The 21517-nt window shown below is 38.1% G+C and overlaps 2 protein-coding genes across 3 annotated transcripts; both read left to right on the top strand.

Moving 5' to 3' along the window:
• The first annotated feature begins 3269 nt into the window (after positions 1-3269).
• LOC132145090 (ER membrane protein complex subunit 10-like) lies at positions 3270-7563 on the top strand. 2 transcript variants are annotated; one of them, XM_059555823.1, is made up of 8 exons: positions 3270-3411; positions 3689-3755; positions 3833-3945; positions 4043-4156; positions 5197-5381; positions 5941-6034; positions 6580-6679; positions 7269-7563. In XM_059555823.1, exons 1-7 carry the CDS (start codon positions 3316-3318, stop codon positions 6661-6663), a joined length of 753 nt encoding a protein of 250 aa, XP_059411806.1. In that variant the 5' UTR covers positions 3270-3315; the 3' UTR covers positions 6664-6679; positions 7269-7563. The 2 variants fall into 2 exon arrangements, with proteins under 2 accessions (XP_059411806.1, XP_059411796.1); XM_059555813.1 differs by lacking the exon at positions 6580-6679.
• A 3545-nt stretch (positions 7564-11108) lies between these two features.
• Positions 11109-20861, top strand: LOC132145100 (tripartite motif-containing protein 16-like protein). Its single transcript, XM_059555832.1, has 5 exons — positions 11109-11322; positions 17135-17170; positions 18450-18512; positions 18599-18738; positions 20056-20861. Exons 1-5 carry the CDS (start codon positions 11268-11270, stop codon positions 20464-20466), a joined length of 705 nt encoding a protein of 234 aa, XP_059411815.1. The 5' UTR covers positions 11109-11267; the 3' UTR covers positions 20467-20861.
• The last annotated feature ends 656 nt before the right edge of the window (positions 20862-21517 follow it).

The following is a 21517-nucleotide window of genomic DNA, read 5'->3' as shown; positions in this document are numbered from 1 at the left end:
TGTTTGTTTTTCTCCTGCCTTGGATCTTAATGGCAATCCATGGGTCCCGCACTGAGTGGTGCAAATAGGTACACTATTGATTGGGGGACAGAGTGTAAGTTTGATTTACAGTACAATAGGAACAGAACAGTGCAGAACAAAATGAGGTTGTGGAGCACAACAACTGTGTGCTACTGTAAGTGATTGTAATCGATCTAAGCTAGTGATTCCCCTGTGGCCCGATGGTCCATTCTGGAACTGCTGTCAATGCAGTTATTATCTTTTAGGTTCACTACAATGACGGATGTTCAGGCAAATAAGTAAGTTGGTCGGGGAACACTGACATTTTTAAGCACACATAACTTCGGTCATGTCTGTAATGGTTTAAACTGGAAAACATTATATTACATTATATGTCAGTCCCAATATCAATAGACAACATCAATAAATAATTATAGTTATACAGAACATTGCAGCCACTTCTGGCCCTGTGGACTTTTAAGTAATAAACTCTCCCACACTGTGTTTAGTGTGATTATTTACATTACATGTCAAATTAGGCATTTTAATGTGGTTTATGGCACTGAGTGATGAAAACTAAATTTTTAACTAAAATAAGTAACGTCTCTTTCTCTCTCTCTCTCTCTCTCTCTCTCTCTCTATCTCTCTCGTTTTGATGTAATTTCAGACCTAGTATTGCTGTATCTAAATACACACATAATATTTTCACACTTTTTGCATGTTTTTACATTCAGCTTTCTTTGTTTTCTGCACACATCACGTATTATATGCCTCATTATATCACAAGCATATTTTCCAGTCTTGACTGACACTTGACTTCTTGGTAACCAAATACAAGAAGGGCCCCCCCTTCTTGTATTTGGGAATTATAGAAGTGTAGTAAAAACGTTTTAGAGACACTTTCACTAGGAAAAGTTCAAATCTGTGCAATAAAAATCAAGTAGGCTTTAGTTCATAGGCTTTATAAACTATTGGCCTAGCATGCAAAAAATTGACAGTGAACTGCAGACAGTCATTTGAGATGAATGGAAAGGTCTTGTAATCAATCAATGCCTGTGACTTGACTCACTCGTGTTCTTAACGTGGGCACATTCTCCTGTGTAACTAAACCACTCTCTAGTGTCCAGCTGCAGTCATTACATTTTATTATTCTCTTGTGACAACAGGTATACTGAAGTTAACCACAGAGAGAACAGAGAGCACGTAGCAGCCTTACCTTAAAGATCTCTATCATTGTCAACAATGTGTTTTTGTCTAGTTTGCCCGTTAATGTCTTTTGGAAATCCTTCTTGGTCTTACAGTGAACCATGTTGATTGCAGACTCGTGATAAATAATCATAAAGTGATATCTAAAAATATATATTAAATGTAGATTATAACCGTGGAGAAAAAAAAATAACTCACGAACTAAATAAATAAATAATAATAATAATAATAATGCGAACAGCGACTCCTACTGGTTCAGTGGTTCATGCTGCACGAAATTCAGGTGTATTTTCAATTTCGTTCACAGAGGGGGCAGTACATCACCTTTTTTTCTGGCCACTAAAATGGCTTTAAAATAACCTAATTTTGTGCAACATTGCAAATAAAACACATAAATCAGCATTTTTTTTTTAATTTTGGAGAAACACAACGTTGAATAATGTACATGATAACATTAAAAGTTAAATCCAAAATGAACATTTGCAAGCTAATACATTAACTTAATCCAATTTAAAACGAGAACGTGATGAAAAACACAAAAGACTGAGTCCCGCTATATTGCTCAGGCTGCACTGCAGTGTCTATTCACAGGCGCGATCCCACTACTGATCGGCACGGGGGCTTTGACCTGCTCCGTTTCCGACCTGGGCCGGTGCACCCCTCCTTAGACGACCTGGTGGTCCCGAGCTCCCCCAGGAGCACCATATCGATACCGAACTTAGTGCGGACACCCGATCGGCATAGTCCACTGCAGCCCAGAACCCCTGAGCTCAAGCGGTCCGCCAGCCTCAGCCTCCCAGCAGCTTGGATTACAGGCGCGCGCCACTGCGCCCGGCGACGGAGCGAGGCTCTCAGCCGCTCTTCAATCTGCCTGCGCTCTGCGAGGCACAGCGCCCTCTAGCGCTCTACCACACTAACTACCGCAGCTATAGTAAGTAATAGTAATTACAAGTAATATGTACAACAAGTACACCTTATAATAAATGTACCGAAAGCAGTTATGTTTTACTATTATTATTATTGCATCTTAACTATAGAAATGTACATATAAAAGTCCATGTAGGAGAGCAAGAACAAACAAAAAAAGCTGATTAGTATATAGTAGTGAGGACAAAAACACAAAAAAGGACACTCATTCATCATTTAGCATTTTAATTGACATGGCTTTTTAAAACGATCATACCTACATATAATCGTTTAATGTATTATAAAATATCACCCACCGTTAAAAGACACTCATTCACTCTTCGACATAGGAATGCATTTATTTTTAAAACGATCATACCTACATGCAATCGTTGAATAAAATACACGTTTTCCTTGTCATTTTCATCATTTAGCATTTCAATTGCCATGGCTTTTTAAAACGATCATACCTACATATAATCGTTTAATGTATTATAAAATATCACCCACCGTTAAAAGACACTCATTCACTCTTCGACATAGGAATTCATTTATTTTTAAAACGATCATACCTACATGCAATCGTTGAATAAAATACACGTTTTCCTTGTCATTTTCAACTCCAGCTCATTTTAAAGACAATTTGAAAGTCCTTAAACTCCATAAAAAATATATATATATTTATCTCATAATATATAAGTTATCTTTTCCTTTGACATATTTTTTTTACCATTTCTTTCAGCCAACGTCCTATATTTGCTGCAAGCCGTTTTGCTTGAAATTATAAATATAAATTCAATGTTTTTTTTTTCTTTCTTTCTTTCCTTTTTTATGAAAGTAGTTAAAATATAACAGCGATCGAGTGCTAAAAGTATAATTATTCTTTCGTTGAAGGCAAGTTGTGGAGCTTGTTTAGTCAGAGCAGCAGGATTATTTTGTTGTTGTTTGTTTTTTTAGACCTGGCAACATTTCTCTAACGTTAGTTCATTCTTATGGTTAAAGGAAACAAAGCACAGTTATCAGTAAGATATATTAATGATTAAAAATCCCGCATTAATATTATAATTAATCTGCAATGCATGAATGAACGGCGTAGAGTGTGCTTCGATCGGCTTTTTTAATGTTTTCCACGACTTTTGTTTTGAAACGCTGTAACGTTACTTCCGGTACACAGAAGGAAAGTCTTTCGAGGCTTGCGACAAAATGGCCATGAGAAGAGTCTTGTCGCTTATTTTGTCCGTCCTGTCAGCTGTGACGCTCTTATGGACACAATCTGGCGAATGCAATAATGGACGAAGAGTAAGTCCAGTATCTCTGTGAAACCTCACAGTCACGTGATGTGTATTTGTAGTCTCGCGCAGGGAGCTGGTTAGCATGCTCGGCTGCTGTCTGATCTGAATGAGGGACAGAATGACTGATAGGGGATGTTTTTGTCTGATCTGAGTGTGTGAGGGAGACCGATTGTGAACGTTTTTGTCTGATCTGAGTGTGTGAGGGAGACCGATTGTGAACGTTTTTGTCTGATCTGAGTGTGTGAGGGAGACCGATTGTGAACGTTTTTGTTTTTGTTTGCCAGTCAGGAGACGCAGTGGACACCGATCTTAGCGGGTTCTCTGTGCCGCTAGAGCACTCGTTTGAAGTGGGTGAGTATTAAGGTAATTGATTAATAACCAATGTGTCTCTTAACAGTTTAGTCACTCTCTGTCTGTCTTTGTTTCAGATGATGTCCCCAGATTTCGCCTTCGTGGTGCCCTGCAGTTGAAGGGGGGGGGGGGAAACGGTGTGTATCTCTCCCAAAACCAGCTCTCTGAGAAAGACAGGAGCACACTTAAGGTGAGAAGAGGAAGTTTGTAGGAAAGTGAGGGTATTAGTGGCTGTCATGTTGAAATGTGTTAAGTCTCTGTGGTGTAATATAGTGTGTGTCCCTCAGGATGTGGCAGCAGCTGACGGTCTGTACAGGGTTCGAGTGCCTAGAGTCTCTCTCCAGGTGGATCGACAAACTGAGAGGCCGTCTGAAGGGTACCTTACTACATTCGTTAGAGCCGTAAGTCTTCCTCCTGCAAATACCAACATCAGATATATTTAATTACAAATGTTTGAGTGTGTGTTTATATCCTCATTTGTAAGTTGATTTGGATAAAATCGTCTGCTAAATGACTAAATGTAATAAACACACTCACTAATGTTCAAAAGATCTGGGTCAGTAAGATTTTATTTTAAAGAAATCAATACTTTTATCCAGTAAAAGTACATTAAGTTGATCAAAAGTGAAAGTAAAGACATAAATAATAAAAAAAAGTCTATTTCAAATAAAATGCTGTTCTTCTGAACTATCTATTCATCAAAGCAACATGAAAAATGTGTATGTTTCCACAGAAATATTAACAGATGTGACCCTGGAGTCGCAGTCGCTTGGGTATATTTGTAGCCATAGCCAAAAAAAAAAAAAATTATCGATTTCTCTTTCATTTTCAAAAAACATTAGGATATTAAATAAAGATCATGTTCTATGAAGATATTTTGAAAATTACCTACAGTAAATACATCAAAACTTAATTTCTGATTAGTAAAATAAATAGCTAAGAATTCATTTGGACAACTTTAACGGTGATTTTTCTCAATATTTAGATTTTTTTTGCCCCCTCAGTTTCCAGATTTTCAAATAGTTGTATCTCGGCCAAATATTGTCCGACAGAAAATGACACTTAAGACTGGTTTTGCGGTCCAGGGTCACATATTAACATTGCATATAATCATTGATAACACTGATAATGATTTTAAAAAGATGTCTTGAGCACCAAATCCACATATTAGTATGATTTCTGAAGGATCGTGTGACACTGAAGAAGAATAATGAATAAATTAATAAATGACATTTAAAAAAGCTGAAATAGAAAATAATTTTAAATTCCAGTATTTTACAACATTCATGTTTTTACTGTATCTCGCAGCCTTGGTGAGCATAAGGGATGAGCTCTAGTGCGTGTATAAACATAAATGCAAATATTTTTATATAACATGTATGCGAAATACTAAAGTTGGGACATTGTTTAGCTATAAATCTGGTCTTGCTTTTCTCCCAAGTGCTCGCTGGTGGAGTCCCACCTCAGTGACGTCATCACCCTTCACACTGATGTCAGCGGATATATCATTGGCATTTCCATAGTAACAATCCCTGGGTCATGTCGTGGGATAGAGGTGGAAGATGAGGTTGACCTGGAAGTCTTTAACACAACAATAAGTGTCGTGGCGCCAGTCACTGCACCAGCGTGAGTACAAACACACACACTCTCTCAGACTGCTGCTTCTGATATATATATATATATATAGGGGAATATATATATTATATATATTATATATATTAGGGGAAGTCATGGCCTAATGGTTAGAGAGTTGGACTCCCAATCAAAAGGTTGTGAGTTCGAGTCCCGGGCCGGCAGGAATTGTGGGTGGGGGGAGTGCATGTACAGTTCTCTCTCCACCTTCAATACCATGACTTAGGTGCCCTTGAGCAAGGCATCGAACCCCCAACTGCTCCCCGGGCGCCGCAGCATAAATGGCTGCCCACTGCTCCGGGTGTGTGCTCACAGTGTGTGTGTGTGTGTGTTCACTGCTCTGTGTGTGTGCATTTCGGATGGGTTAAATGCAGAGCACAAATTCTGAGTATGGGTCACCATACTTGGCTGAATGTCACTTCACTCATATATATATATATATTTAATTTCAAGGCACTCTTTGTCCTTAACAGATTAGGTAAACACTACACTCACAAATTGCATTGTCTGCATATGTTCTCACTAGCTGTTTGTCTCTTTGGCTCTGATTTAGACCTGAAACAGCACCCTACATTGAGAGGATGGAACAGGAAATGGAAAAGAAAGGCAAAAACCCACAAGAGCAGAAATCCTTCTTTGCCAAATATGTGAGTATTTTACATTTTTCAGTATGATGTGCCACATTACTGTTTTCCCAGTCTTACCTTTGGGTTTCTGTTAAGTTCACATAAATAATTATTTTTACACTTGACTAATTAGTCGACTAGGTAGTAAAAGTGCGAAACTTTAATCTCCCCTCATCCTTTATTTCACCTCCTGTCCAAATGAACCCCTGCTAATAGTTTTTGGCTCTACTGTGTCTCTTTAGAATTAGAATATTTGTATATTTCGTGTTTGATTAACAGTTTGTGTTGTGGAACAAGTGGACTGCAGTGCCTAAGCTGACAGTTACCAGGTCTATATGTGTTTGGGTGTTGTATTTTGAGCTAACCGTTATTTCATTTGCTGCTCTGCTCTGTGTTGAAGCTGCTGGTCCGTTCCACCCAGTCCTGAATACATGCGGCTGTCAGTACTAATGTCCCTCTTTGTGACTGATCTCTTAACTCTCCAGCAGCATTTGTCGTGCTTGGCTGTTCTGCATACACTGTGCTGTGACTGTGTTGACTTTGTGCCGGTCTGTGCTGTGTTCCAGTGGTATTTGATTCTGGGAGGTGCAGTGTTCCTCATGGCCACCAGTTCAGCACAGGCCCCACCAGGGGGCGCCCAGCAGAGCTGATTTCCATTCATTTCAAGTACTGAAATCTCATTTTAGTCTACTTGGTTACTCTGTCACTCCAGCTGCATTTCTCAATGTAGTGTGTGTGTATATGGGCCAGCCCATGCTCCCACATACATACAAACTCCAATCCTCTGATCCCTCCTCCGTTTCAGCTTGATGTTCAGTTGTTTGTGTGTTTCCTTATGCTTTTTTTGTGCAAGTTTCCTGCTGGGTCATGACCATCAGTGGTGTTTTAATGAATAAGGGACTTTTGGCCTCACAATCAGGTTGGCTGGTAATTTTAGCAGATGATTGTAGTCTCAAGCTCAGAGATGTTCATGACTCACGCTGCTTGCTTCACTCTTTCCTGTTTTTTTTTCAGTCTCAATTCTCTTGATTTCTCCCTCCCAGAGGAAAGTCATTTGTAAGAAGCAGTAAGTGGTGGAGGTTGGACAAAGAGAGCGCAAGGAAGGATGAAACTGAAAATGATTTGCTTGGGGAAACCAATTAATTGTGTGGCTTGTAATTGTCTCTGAAAAGGAATCGTCATGTGTTGCATTTTAAACTGTGTACAAATGTGTTAAAACTTTCCGTTGTGTTTTTCTTTTCTCTTTCATCACCAGTGGATGTATATTGTCCCTCTCGTTCTTTTCCTGATGATGTCTGGAGCTCAGGATCAGTCTGGAGGCGGAGCCGGAGGTGGGGCGGCCAATGGCGGAGGACGATGATGACTCCTGTGTTGTACATTATAATTTAAAGCCGATTTTGAGTTCAGGGACATGCATAATGATACATACTTTTACAAACAAAGGATCGTTCTAATCTAGAGAGATAATGATTGAAAAACTTAACTTATAACTGTATTGTTGGATTGCGTTTTTACTTCTGATTTAATAAAATAGTTTGATGACCGTTGAAGTTGTCAGCATGGTTATTTACAAGTCATGCCATTTATAAATCATACAGGCATTTTGAAACGGGTGATCAGTGGATGGAGAGCTTTAAAAGTTCATCTCTTTGTCCTCTTATATGTAGCTCTTAGACTTGTTTCCTGGCCCAGTGCCATTTGAGTTAGTTTGTTTTGAATCATGTTGATGCTGGTAATACCACACCTCTCTGCACCTTGATGCCAGATCTACTCATCTACTGTAAACCAAATGTCTCTTCATCATGGTTATGGTAAAAGCTCAATACTAAACTAGCATAAACGAAAACATTCCCACAGGGAAAATTCAGTCATTAGCTTTGCAAAATCAAGCATAAAATCAATGTGTTTTGCACAGCTTAAAAGCCAGACCCATCAAATTTACAAATGACTGCATCTGCTCTTACAGTGAAAATAAGGTGGATACTGCTTTTTTTAAACCCATTTGATTGCCTGAGACTGATGTATTGAGCTTGGCTTTGAAAAAAAAAATAATAATTTAATGTTTGAAAGTGAAGTTACAATTTACATTAGGCCTATAATTAAAAAGTTTGGGGCCAGTAAGATTATTATTATTTTTAAAGAAATTAATACTTTTATTCGTTTCATCAAAAGGGACAGTTTATTTTGAGATTATTAAGATATTTCTTGGTTCATAAATGCTGGTTATTTGAACTTGAGAAGTTTCTTGAGAAGCAGCTCATTGTTCACACCGTGAACACAGACCCAGAGCAGTGGGGGTTCAGTGTCTTGCTCAAGGGCACCTAAGTCATGGTATTGCCAGTTGCGGCCCAAGATTCAAACCCACAACCCTAGGGGTTAAGAGTCAAACTCTAACCACTAGGCCACGACATTTCTGAAGGATCATGAGGCACTGAAAAGTGAAGTAATGGCTGCTTTGCCATCATAGAAATAAATTTTACAATACATACAATATATGCAAATAGAAAACCGTAGGATAAGACTTTTAAATGGAAGGTTGGTCACCCGCAAATAAAAAATAAAAAGTTTTATTTTCAACCATTATTTAGTATTATTTAGTATAACCATAGTCAGAGGATTTTTTATTTATTTATTTATTTTTAATGTGATTCAGAAAAAAAGTCAGCTTACGGCCACAGTTGGTTATTAATAATAAAAGCTTGACCTTCGACAGACATGGCTTTTCGAGATTTTGTCTATCCTGCTTCATAAGATGTTGCTAATCATACAGCTATTAGTGTGTGTGCTGTAAACCGAAGCGAACATGGGGAGAGAATGTTCTAGACCGGCTCGTGCAGACCTGTGGCTATCTTTGTCATCTGTCAGTCATTCTCAGCTCGTTGCTCTGTTTGTCTTGGGCCCGCTCATGTGTAGCTTTGGCAATGTGTGGTAAATCTGGATCTTACGAGGCTCAGTGTTGACAACACTCTGTTGTGTTCCCCTAAACCCTTAACCGCACCATCCACCCGACCAATGTTCTCTGAAAGATTTTGTCGTCATCTACAAGTCAATGACCTCAATCAATCACAGTTTCAGGCCAAAGTCAATGTCACGGTTAAACTCTAAAGCAAGGAAGAGAGAGCTTGAATGAATTTCAAAGTCATTGGAAGTAAAAGGATCTTCTGGTATGTAAAGGTCTGGCACATTTGTGCTTACAGGCCTCTGTAAACAGCTCTGGTGGGCTAAAATGTACCAGGGCAAAGGACAACACAGCAGGAGATGTATATTTGATTCTACCGTTCTAGCTGTGTTAAGCTAATGAGAAGTAAAAAAAAAACTGTACATCTGACTTTACAAATCTCAAGAGTTTATACCTCTGTAAATTTTTGGTGTTAGGTAACTCCTGATTTTCTTTACATAGAGATCCAATTCAGTGCAGAACTATCATCGCAGCTCTGATGAATGTGTGGATACCAAGAAGCACATGGTTGAAACTGAGACAGAACAGAGGTGTGTGTGTGTGCCACGGTAAGTGCATTTCTTTCTCGCACTCTCTATCGCTCTTCGCCGGCCGCTGTATTTTTCCAAACCACCACAGAAAGACTCAAAAAAGGACAAATAAGAGAAACAGACACAATATGACATGCTACTTTAGCTAGTTTAGCTTAATTTGTATTGTGTTTAGGACACTAAACATCTGCAAAATAAGACTGAAATTTGAATGTTTTTCAAGAGATACATGGTGTCACATCTGATCCTCAAAACCAATCCACTTCATTTGGGTCCACGAGAAGAACTGCATGACACATGAGACTAACGCAATACTTATTGCAGGAAAAGAAAACAGAAACATCTGTTTTGGAGAGACCTCTGTCACTGGACAGTCATAAATCTCACATCCTCTCACTATGTGACAAGTTGTGTCACAATTACTACCTGTTACTCAGAGTACACCTGCCAGGGATGCCAGTGTGATTAAAAAATATTCTATCTATGCATATATATATATATATATATATATATATATATATATATATATATATATGCAGCAATGTAGATATATATAGTCTGATTTGATTTATGCAGAACAGACTAGCACACAAACATTGTCAAACTATGTGCAGGTTAGCTTACAAATCATTGTCATTCCGCCGATGCTATTTCGGAGGGTGGCATGGTTAGGGTGTCTATTAAAACGTCCTATACATTCACAAAACCACACAATGCTCTGTATTTTATCTAAACATAGCGTACAGTTGCCACCTATTAAAATTCCACCGCTATAACTTACAAATCTTCAAAGCGCGAGAAGCTAATGAAACAGAGCGCTCCGTGGAAGGAAAGCTGTTTCTCATTACAGTAAAGAGAGGACAGAGGTGCTAAGAGGAAGAGTGTGAAAAGAATGAGTGTCTGAGGGATGAGGAATACAGCTGTCTCGTTTATCAGGAATGAAGACAGGCCAGATACTGACACTTTGAGATGAAGAAATGTCTCCCATTACTGAGTGATAACGTCTTGAAATGCAGTTCAGTGGATCCACCTCAGATTAGTACAGCTTTGCTGTTTTTCCAATCTGTCAGTTTGATTAAGAAACCAATGCTATTGTCATTTCGGGAGGCATCATGAGCTTTGATGTGAGGTTTGCTACAACTATACTCTCAGTTTCTGTAAGTTATTCATGAGGGGAAAACTTTCTTAAATAATAGGCTCTCTTCTGATCCATTTGCAAAGTCAAAATGTTCTGATACCGTATTAGCAAAGTAGCTGTGGATACGTAACATTTCCCACAACGTAAACAAAAAATGTCTTGGGTTGCGTGTGAAGATGTCCTTCAGACATGACAGTAATGTGAGTGCAATGTCAGACCCCGCTGAACTGAGGTTAAAGAACCCATTCTGTCTTCTCCTGGAGTAAACAAACTCTTTCTGAATGTTGTGTACTAAACACTTTTCAGTTGAATAAACTAAAATGCCCGGCTATTTTGCACTCTGCACCTATACGTATCGGTTCATCATGGCACTGAATATCTAGATTCACAATCATAACTGTGTTTGTGTGCGGTCCTACTGTATATCCTTTTATTGACTCATCTGATGGTACCATGTGAGTGCTTTAGGTAACAGGATGGACCTCATGGTCAGCACCTCGACCACCTACAGACCCCCTCCCCTCCCTTTTGGCAGTGTCTTTTCCTCCCCCTTTTTCACAGAGTAAATAAGAAGGGAACCCAGAGACAGCGAGACTCGGAGGCGAAAGACACTCATCCAGCCCTGCAATGCCCAGTAGTAGCCCAAGCACCAACGGAATCATGCCAGAAGTAAAGAAAGCAGGTAAGGGCTGCTCTCATTTCCTCACCTATATCAGTGCATTATCAGCAGAACAGGTTCACCTGTTCAACATCCACATCACTGGATGTTGCTTTATATTTGATATAATCTGGCACTGACAAATATGCTAAATAAGTACAACTACAGCATCTTTTAAAACAGTTATTATGTTATTGTACATTAACTTTTGCAAAGATATACAAGGCGATAAAATTGACAGAGAAAACTCACATCGTAAGAATAATTAAATAAAAATAAAATAGTACATAGAAATAAAAATAAGTAAATACAAAATAAAACATAATACATAGAAAAATAGCAAATCTATGTAAGGGAAGAAAGAAACAAAGTCTGTGGTTATGGTATTATTATATATATTTAAAATAAGTCTGTAAATAAATGACAAGGTCAAATGAACATTAAAACAACTTCAATTTTAGAAAAAAAATATTATTATTATTATATTTGATAAACTTTATTTAATTTTATTTTTATAAATACTTTGTTGTATGTATAAATGTAAATATTTTTATTTTATTTAAAATAGTTTTTCTCATTGTCATCTTGGTATTACACAAAATAAAAATCAGCAGCAATAGTAGATATGAATGCATGCTGCTTGTGGTACTTAGACTGACATGTGCATCTGGAAAACAAAAGGAAAATATTGTGTGTGTGTGTATGTGTGTGTGTGTGTGTGTGTGTGTGTGTGTGTGTGTGTGTGTGTGTGTGTGTGTGTGTGTGTGTGTGTGTGTCTAAAATGTAATAAATAATTCATCTTGTGGTATGCACCTGGTGATGCAACCAGACATTTTTCTAAACCCAGTCAACGTGCTTAAGACCTGCAATATTTACTGTGCTGGTGACAGTACACAAACTAAAAGTGTCACCACAATGCTGACTTGATTGAGGGTTATTCTGACAGTTTGTGTGAGTTGCACATACTCTGAGACAGCCCGGATCAAAGGTACACAGGAAAGACTAATGAGCGACAGCATGAGAAGAGGGCACCTTGAACATTATTATCATACTGTTACTCTCCAGACTCTTGTGCACAGCTTAACATCTCACAGGAAAATAATAATAGTCTTAACAGTGACAAAGAGTTTAGCAGCTGCTCTACTCAATCTATTGACAATAAATTATTATAAGAGGAGGGATGGCCATTCAAGACCTTGTACACTCCCTCGAGCCTGCATATATTTTAAGGTAAGCATGTTGTCAAAAATCCTCTAGACTTACTTACTATTTTAAGTGCGTTAAAGAGGTCAAATGCAAACATATGCACACATATGGAAGGCGTTATACATAGCTGTGCTTTACTCAGCATTTAAATATATATATATTTATATTACAAAGTTACATTGTGTATGCCCGTCACTACAAGTAAATATTTTAAAATGTTTCCAAATTCAATATGACACAGTAAGATTGACATACAAGTGAAATGACCAGCATTCATCAGATGAATCTTCTTTCAGGTGATAATATAGTTGTGTGGTACCTCTTTCACCCCTCTACTTTCACATGTCGCCCTCATCTGTCATCTCAACAACTCTCTCTCCTTCTCTCTCACTCTCGCTCTCAATTTCATTTCAGTTTAAGTTTTTTAATTTGAACACTTTTTTTTCAATTGATAATAGAATAGAATAGAATAGAATAGAATAGAATCTGTTTTTTCTCCTTGTTAGGACCCTCTTGCACCTCATTAAAAGATGAAAAGAGGCCCCTGCTGGTTTCTGATTAACTTATCAATGATGACATGCCGCCTTCTTGATCACGGGGTAATGAAGTGTAAAACTCTCCACTGTAACTCATCTCCACAGCTCTACAATCCTTGTTTTATTTATGCCATCTGAGATTTAGATCTGACTCAGTGGGCATGGCAGTATCTGGCAAGCTTAGCATGGTGCAAGTCTAAGTCAGCATGGAAACCAACTCAATCACTGTTCAGAGAGATCCGATCTAACCAATATCCGAGAAGGTCTCTGATCCGAGCGGGTTGAATGTCTTTCCCAGGACTGTGATGGGTCACACCTCTGAAATCTCCCTTTACAGACATGAATCCCTCTATTTGTGCATCTGTCTGTTCATGTTATTTTCCATCGGGCCTGTTTCAAGTAAGCAATCAACAGAGGGCCGACACGCAGCATGTGCTTTTCAACACCTGGGGGGCCACAAGATCATATCCATCGCCTTCCCTTCCAAATCATCATGCATAGCGTCTCCTTGATGCAGCCACCAAATATGAACCATACTAGCGTGCCCGTAGCATGGCAGGGGTTGGCAAGGCACACTACAGATATGTCCAACACAAACAGCTTGCTTTCTGCACTGTCATCACGAGCGAAATACACCAAAGCCCAGCAAAGACCCTGAGGTCATCAACATAACTGCTGATGCTAAAAAGAGGTGAAGTTCAAAGTTACTCAATAGCAGACAGTTCTTCCAGTTGATAGGATGCCACTTTTATTGATATGATTTGATAAAAGCTGACAATATTTATGCCTGGTTTCACAGACAGTGCTTAGACTAAACCAGGATTAGGCCATAGTTCAATTAGGACATTGAAGTCATTTTTATAAACGTGCCTTAGGAAAAAACATTACTGGGGTCCATCTTGAGACAAAACAAAGGCACTGATTCTGATTTCTTTCAGTTGAAACCGCTCAGACTTTTAGGCTTAAGCCTTGTCTGTGTGACTGTTTGTTAATGTTTAGGTTATAAATTATAATGTGGAAACAAAATATAATATGGATTTCCCACAATGCCACGCTCACGGTTTCCACATGGGTGAATGATCTAACCTTTTCAAACACTTGATTCAGCCCATAATCACAAAAAATAGTAAAAAAAATAAAATAAATTGTCTTATTTTCCATTAAAAACATATTCTTAAAATTAATTTCTTAACCAGCATGTTTTTGCAAGAAAATACAACTTTTTTTTAGAGAATATAAACCGTTAGAGAATTATATACATAAAAATGTGAAAGCTACTTATTAACATACTGATTAAAAAATGTTTAAGCATAAACCTCACTACATTTTGTTAAATTTATGTTGTATGTAAAATTAACAGTTGTTTAATAAATGTAATATTTTAAAAATTAAAAATGAATTGATCTTGTTTTAAAAGTGTAGGCTCAAGAAAGGTCTGTTAATGCAAAATAATTTTACATATTTATTTTTCATAGGTTTTTTCCCTTTTTTTAATGCTTGCATTGTGTTGTCTATAAATTTGACAGATAATGTCCTGAAAAAAAAATTACCAGTAGTTCTGGTTTTGCTACTAATTTTTGGAGTGTTTTCAGAATGTATTTATTTTTATTTTTTAATGGAAAACAAGACAAAAATTACAATAAATAAGTAGTTATTATTATTTGCAGTATACTCATCACCTTCTCATGTCTTCTGAATCCGCCATCAGACTTTTGCAATTTTGTGTTGGGATGTGCATGACCGAGGCTTTGTGAATGATCCCTTATTGGACATTGGGGATTTTGAAACAGGGCTTTCACCAGGACCCCCTCCATGGACCTCTTGTTTACAGCATTCTTCAGTCACAACTTACAAAACACCAGGGCTGAATCTCACACCAGGGAGAAAATCTTGACTTGAAGAGCTGTCAGCGTGGCTCCAGACTGCATGAACACAGACTCCACATCCGACATTTTTAGATCTTTCTGATTTGTTTTATTTTGGAGCTCTGCTTCATGACCATGGCTGTTCTGCTCGGCCCCTCCCTCCTGTTCTTCCTGACTCCCTCCATACCAGCCCCTATAAGGCAGAGGTCCCGAAGAGAGGGTGAAACAGGCTATGACTGATGGAGTGACCTGTCAGCAGCAGTTGCTAATCTTTAGCCCTGATCCCTTTACCACCTCAGTTCCCTTCGCTCTGTCCCATTCATTCCTCTATAACACCCTCTTTAAGTCCCCAGCAACTGATGGAGTTTCTATGTGCACCAGGATTATATCTAAGCTTTCACTGCAGAAAGATTCATGACTTTTTTTTTTAATTATCTTCCAGTTGGATGAACTTGTATCTCATAATTGGCATATAAAGGTTTTCCTGTCATAATGTGTGGAGAGCTTGAGTGTCTCTCAGAAAAAAAGAGTTGGTATCCTGAGGTACAAAGGTTAGAAGTTACATCGTTATACCTTATTTTACTCTAAATGGTACATATTAGTGGTTCAAAAGTACATATTAGTATCCAACGTGTGCATATTAGTACCTTTTGAAAGGGAATCGTTGCAGTGACAGTTTGTGACAGTGTATGACATATTAAATAATAGATTATAGGGATGATGATGATGATGATGATGATGATGGCATCTAAACAATCTGTTCTCAGTGATTGTCAGCAAGACCACACGCAGCGCTGGGGTTCTTGAACAGGTGTACAGAAGTCCCCGTCCTATATGTGCAGAAACACAGCTGACCCGATCACTTAGAGGTGACCCATTATAGTGATGTCAGTCACCCCTGTCCCCTCCCACCGCCCGAACCGTGCAGCCAATCAAAAGAGAGTCTCAAGTCCAAACCGCTTTTACCATCATCGCAGGCTTGCTTAAACGTGACTGAGGAATCACTGACAGCATGACTTTTTTTTTGCTGATGGTATCTGATATCACTGAAATGTGAGACAAAATTCTTCATGGAGTAAATTTCAGACTTTTTTCCCCAATCAGCTGACAAAAGAACCTTACACTGAAAAAAAAAACCTTAAAATATATAAAAATAATACAAATGTATAGACTTTTTGACATTTTTCAACATTTCACACTTAATAAAAGTATGTCATTGCAATTAAACAACATAGACTTCTATTTTATCCAAATATTTCAACATAAAATCTATTTTTGTGGTGATATATATTTATTATCTGAAAACATATTATGCAGTGTTACAGTGTTATGCAGTGTAACTATTAAATATTTAAATGAAAAACAATATAAAACAGTCTTTATTGCGGAATGCTTCTTGAGGGACTCAAACCAGCAACCTTTCCTTTTCATTATAGGAACACATGATAGGTAAAAATGTGTAGCCTGAATGCACTGTAAGTCGCTTTGGATAAAAGCGTCTGCTAAATGCATACATTTTTTCAGCCTTGACTTTTAGCCACTCCCACACTCTGTGGTTTGTGACCTTTTCCCTCTTTGCCACTAATCTAATCAATTCACATCCAATTCACACTTAAACTGACAAAAATTGTACCAATGCACTTAATGCCACTGATAATTCTGATAAGCCAAGGGAGCAGCTAATATTACTGTCCACATTAACAAAAGAAGGCAAAAGAAATGTGTGAGCTCTGATACACGAGCCAGAGGATTGCAGATGGCTTTCTCAGAAGGTGCTTGAGAAAATAAACAGTAACGAGAAAAGTGTTAAACCTGCATCCCAGTGCTGGACATAAACATGCCAACACCACACTAACACCATGGAAATGAAGTGCGGCAGGAACAAAAAATGTATTCTTGGAAACTGCTTTCAGAGCCTATGATGTGTGTCCATGGTGAATGTAAGTTTAGGCCTAGCATGCTTCTTAGACGTAACATAACCCCTGACAGGCATGGGTAAACTAAATGATTCAGTGCTAACAACAGTGGGGGTAGATGAATGGCATACCACAGGGTGATATATTGCACACGAGAGGTAAGGAAGGAGGATCAGAAAAGCAGTGTAAGGAAAGGGAAGACTCTAGAATGCTTGTGCAGCATCAATATCATTTCCAAACTGCCAGTGCTTTTGCTTAAAATGACTTGCTGGTAACCTCTGATTTTAATTGACGTACGTTCTCACCCCTACAGGAAGAAAAGGATCAAGGGCACAAGCCAATCCTCCAGGTAACTGTAAAGTATGCAATCCTGTTTTCACTGTCTTAACCAGAACGTCCCCTTTTGCTCCAGCTGCTCTCCAAAACCCCACTGTCCAGAAACATTTTTTAAAGTGACACTGTCCAACAGAGACCGTTACAGCCTCCCCTGAGCCCACTGAGCATACAATGGCTGATAGAGAATGAATGGGGAAAATTCGACTGGCCTCTTGCATTGTCCACGTGATATTTTTGTGTGCAATCCCTCATCCACAAATTGGACTGAATAAATAATGGTGTTAACGGGAAGACTGATTACATAACCCTCCCACTTTGATATCACTGCTTTAGGGCATGTAATTGAAAACATCATCTGTGAGGATTTTTTTGTTATCAGTTAGTTTGGTGAATTCAAATCTCTGTTTCTGAGACCATCATGACACCTCCAGTGTATATCAAATACAGATGATATATAAAGGTTAAATGCATGTGAAATATGAAATGTATTGCTGCATTTGGGTATCTTTTTTGAATGTAAGAATGCTTATAAAGCACTTACTTGATAAAAAATAAACTGTGTAATAAAAAGAACAATAATCAGATTGTTAATAATTGTATTAGCCTAGTCGTTGTTTTCTGAAATGTAGTTTTTTAACCTGAAAAATGTGTCAGCTGGAAACAGGGATTTACATAAATAAATAATAATAATAAAGCATTTATTACACTATTAAAAACAACCATTAGAATAAATGTAATGTTTAGCATTTTACATTTATTCCAAAATATTAGTTTATTAAGAACGAGGTAACAGTTTTCAGATTGTGTGCATATTTTTTCTGTGAACTGAATTAGTTTTAAAAGTTGTCAGTCACATGCTCATTCATTAAAGCACGGTAAACACCGCAGGTGCCATGATGATCACGGACACAGAGGTGTAGCTACCTTTAATTTCACCTTGTGTAATGCCCAATAAAACCGCCTCGGATCATCAACAAGTCATTTAAGGTTTGGAGAACATACTGGTCTTATAATAGAACAGACACAGATCAAATCAGACACAGATTATAATCAGATCAAAATAGCATGCAAATCCGACAAAAAAAAAAAAAATTGTGATTGTGTTACCATGACTTTTTCAAGGAGAGTTCTGCTGTCTTTACGTCTCACTGTCTTAATAGTGTTAATGGGAGAGGATCATAATACAATGGACATCACATCACTCCATTAGACAGCTGACATTTAAATAGGATTATGCAGTCGTAGTTTAAAATATAATGACCTGTTGCTCTTTCTTTTTCCTTCCATGACAGAAAAGGCACCACCATATGACCCCAACATCACTGAACCCAATACTAGAGCTGAGCTGATCAAATGTACGCAGGAACATTACAGGAATTGATATAGTTCTGTATTATAATTGAATATGCCCTTGACCCCTGAAATTTTATTTCTCTCTCAGACTGGATAAATCTCTCTCTGGATGACAGAACTGCTCAGAAAATGTTGTGGCTCTCAGAAGGTGGAGCCAAAGTGTCACGTATGTCAGAGGAAGTGTGTCCTGTTCTAGACAGGCCAGAGAGATATGAACATTCACCACAGGTATGTAAGTGAGTCTCTCAGTCTGTCTCTGCTTCTTTTGTTCTGTCGTGTGATTTATAAAAATCCCTTTTTGTGCAGGTCACGTAAATCTTCTGTTTAGTGGCTATTATCTTCTTATTTATGTTTTTAAGGCTTAGTCATAGAAACAATTTGCAAAAATGTCATCATTTACTCATTGTAACGATATCAACCTTCATATTCATCCGGAAGAAGGAGGCGGGAACCGGCGGACAATCAAAACCATTTTAATAACAAAATAAACACAAAAACAGCGCACCAGCCCCTCACGGACGACTGGTGCGCATAAAATAAAAACCAAAACACAACTAAAAGCCCAGGCCTGGTCCTCTCTCGTCCTTCACTGTCGTCGCTCCAGTTTTATATCCTTCCATCTCCTCCATGGGCCTCGAGACCGGTGGGACGAACAGGTGTAGTTCATCTCCAATCACTCCCCCGGCCTCGCTCCCATGTCCCTCGGCCCCGCCCCACTCGTCACACTCATCCTCATGTTTTCTTTGATTGAAAGTTTTATAGAAATTAACATTAGCAAGCTTCAAAAACTGCATTAAAAAATCAAAAAAATAATCCAAGTCTTCTCAAGATGCATGATTGTTTTATATGATGGACATATTTGATTTAGGCATTTATTCACACATGAGCACAGATTAAAAAAGCATGAACACCATAATTATGACATTAATTGGAATTATGACATGCTAAGTCATAATTGAGATAAAAAAAAAGTGTTATGACATTCTAAATTAGAATAATAAGACATAATAATTACAAAACATTTAATGTCCATTTGGATCTCATGATTATTATTTAGTATTTAATTGTTTCGTTGTTGTCATAATGACTTGTCACATCAACTTTTTGTGATGTTTTTTAAATTATCATTTACTTTTCATGTCATAATAATGACTTTCTATCTCATAATTTCAACCTTTTGTGTCATAACACATCTCACATTTTGTCATAATTATGCCTATCTCATATTTTTCAGCATGGTATTTGTATGTGGCGGAAATGGGCTTTCATAGTTCTATAATGTATGTGATTGTATTGCTTCATGAAAAAAATCATATTTTAGACATATCAAAAGTCTAATATTTCAGTGATTCCGTTGATACGGTTCACAAAACTAGTCTGAATGATTCATTCACTCTCAAGTTCAACTCAAAAGGACAGCTATGCAGGTTTGAAATGACATGAGGGTGAGTATATGACAGAATGTAATGTGTATGTGACTGTTATGTCAACATGTAGTAACCATGCAACTGCTGGCAGTGTAACTTTCCCAATATCCTCCTGAAGGTCCTGTGTAAGGAGGGTCTTCTGGGCAGTCGTGGATACTGGGAGGTGGACTGCGAGGGCTGGGTGGTGATTGGGGCAGCGTGTGAAAGCGCAGGGCGGAAAGCTAAGGATGGCCAGTGTGGGCTGGGAGAGAACGACCTGTCATGGGGTGTGGGCTGGGCCGGATCCTGCTACCATGTCTGGCACAACGGCGTGAACATCGAATTCCAGGCTCCCCTCTGTCCCACCATCGGCATCTACGCTGACCAGCCAGCTGGCATCATCAAGTTTTTCCTAGTCGAAGATGGAGAGAACGGCTCCAAGGAGGTCAGACTGATTCATCGGTTTGCAACCAATTTCAAGGAGAAGCTCTTCCCTGGTTTCTGGGTGGGCAGGAACTCCTTCTGCTGGATCCGGAAGAAGGATCAGTAGGGGGTGAATACATGAAGAGAAGGAGGGGTTGGGAGGAAACAGGGTAAGGGTGATGTAAGAAAAAAAGGAGAAGAAAGTTTGAGAAAGAGCCATTTGTAGGGAGTAAGATACAAAAAAAAGTTCTGTAACAACATAATGCTAAAACCATAAATGGAGACTTGCATTCTAAACCTGAATCTGCCTATAAGTAACCACTAGGTTGATGCTAAATGTAGTGTTTTAGTATTTTAACCAGCAACTGAATTGGTGTAGCATTCATCTTTATACTAATTATTTTGAATATTCACTGTATTAAAATTTTATATTCCATGTGATAGCAAATGCAGATACTGTAGGACATATTTATCTCTGTGGTCTAATAAACTAGTTCAAAATAATAATGATGTGTGATATATAAGTGGTGTGGTGTGTTTTTATTGCTGGGATGTCTTTAAAAGCTAGTAAAGTTCTTGGGGGGATAATCAAGGGGTCAGTGTTTATCTGGTTAGTGTGAGCCAGTTCACAAAGCTTTTCTCTACTAACAGTTTTGCAAAAAAAAAATATATATATAAAAAATGTTAAACCATTTCTCTGAGGGCTTTTGTAAGCATTTTTACAGATTTTACTCTCTCAGGTGCTGCATAAAGTATTTTTTTTAAATTAATAATTCTAATTATTATTCTAGAAGTATAAACAATGTACTATTTTAAACAAAACTTCTAATTAAGACCATTTATATTACTAGTGAAAGGTTCGACACTCTGAGACTGTAATAATAACATAATTTTTTGCATTCCTGGCTTGGCTAATAGAAACCTAAATGAGATTAAACGGCCACCGTACTAACTCATGTGTAAGATGATTCGAATAAAAGCCAGCTAAACGCATGAAGGAAAGCTAAAGGATAGCTTGCCTTGGAGTAAAAAAAATCTGCAGAAACACAACAGCGCCCTCGGTTGAGCTCACGAAGCATCGACTTTCCTCAGAGAGTTGCGCTTATTTTCTTCAGCCCGATCAAATCACACCAAGATAAAAACGTTGAACTTTAAAATGCTAATAAGAAACAGAGGGC

This window comes from Carassius carassius, chromosome 1, assembly GCF_963082965.1.
Source record: "Carassius carassius chromosome 1, fCarCar2.1, whole genome shotgun sequence".
NCBI lineage: Eukaryota > Metazoa > Chordata > Actinopteri > Cypriniformes > Cyprinidae > Carassius > Carassius carassius.
Note: the sequence above shows the minus strand (reverse complement) of the source record. Positions and strands in the feature narration are given on the sequence as shown.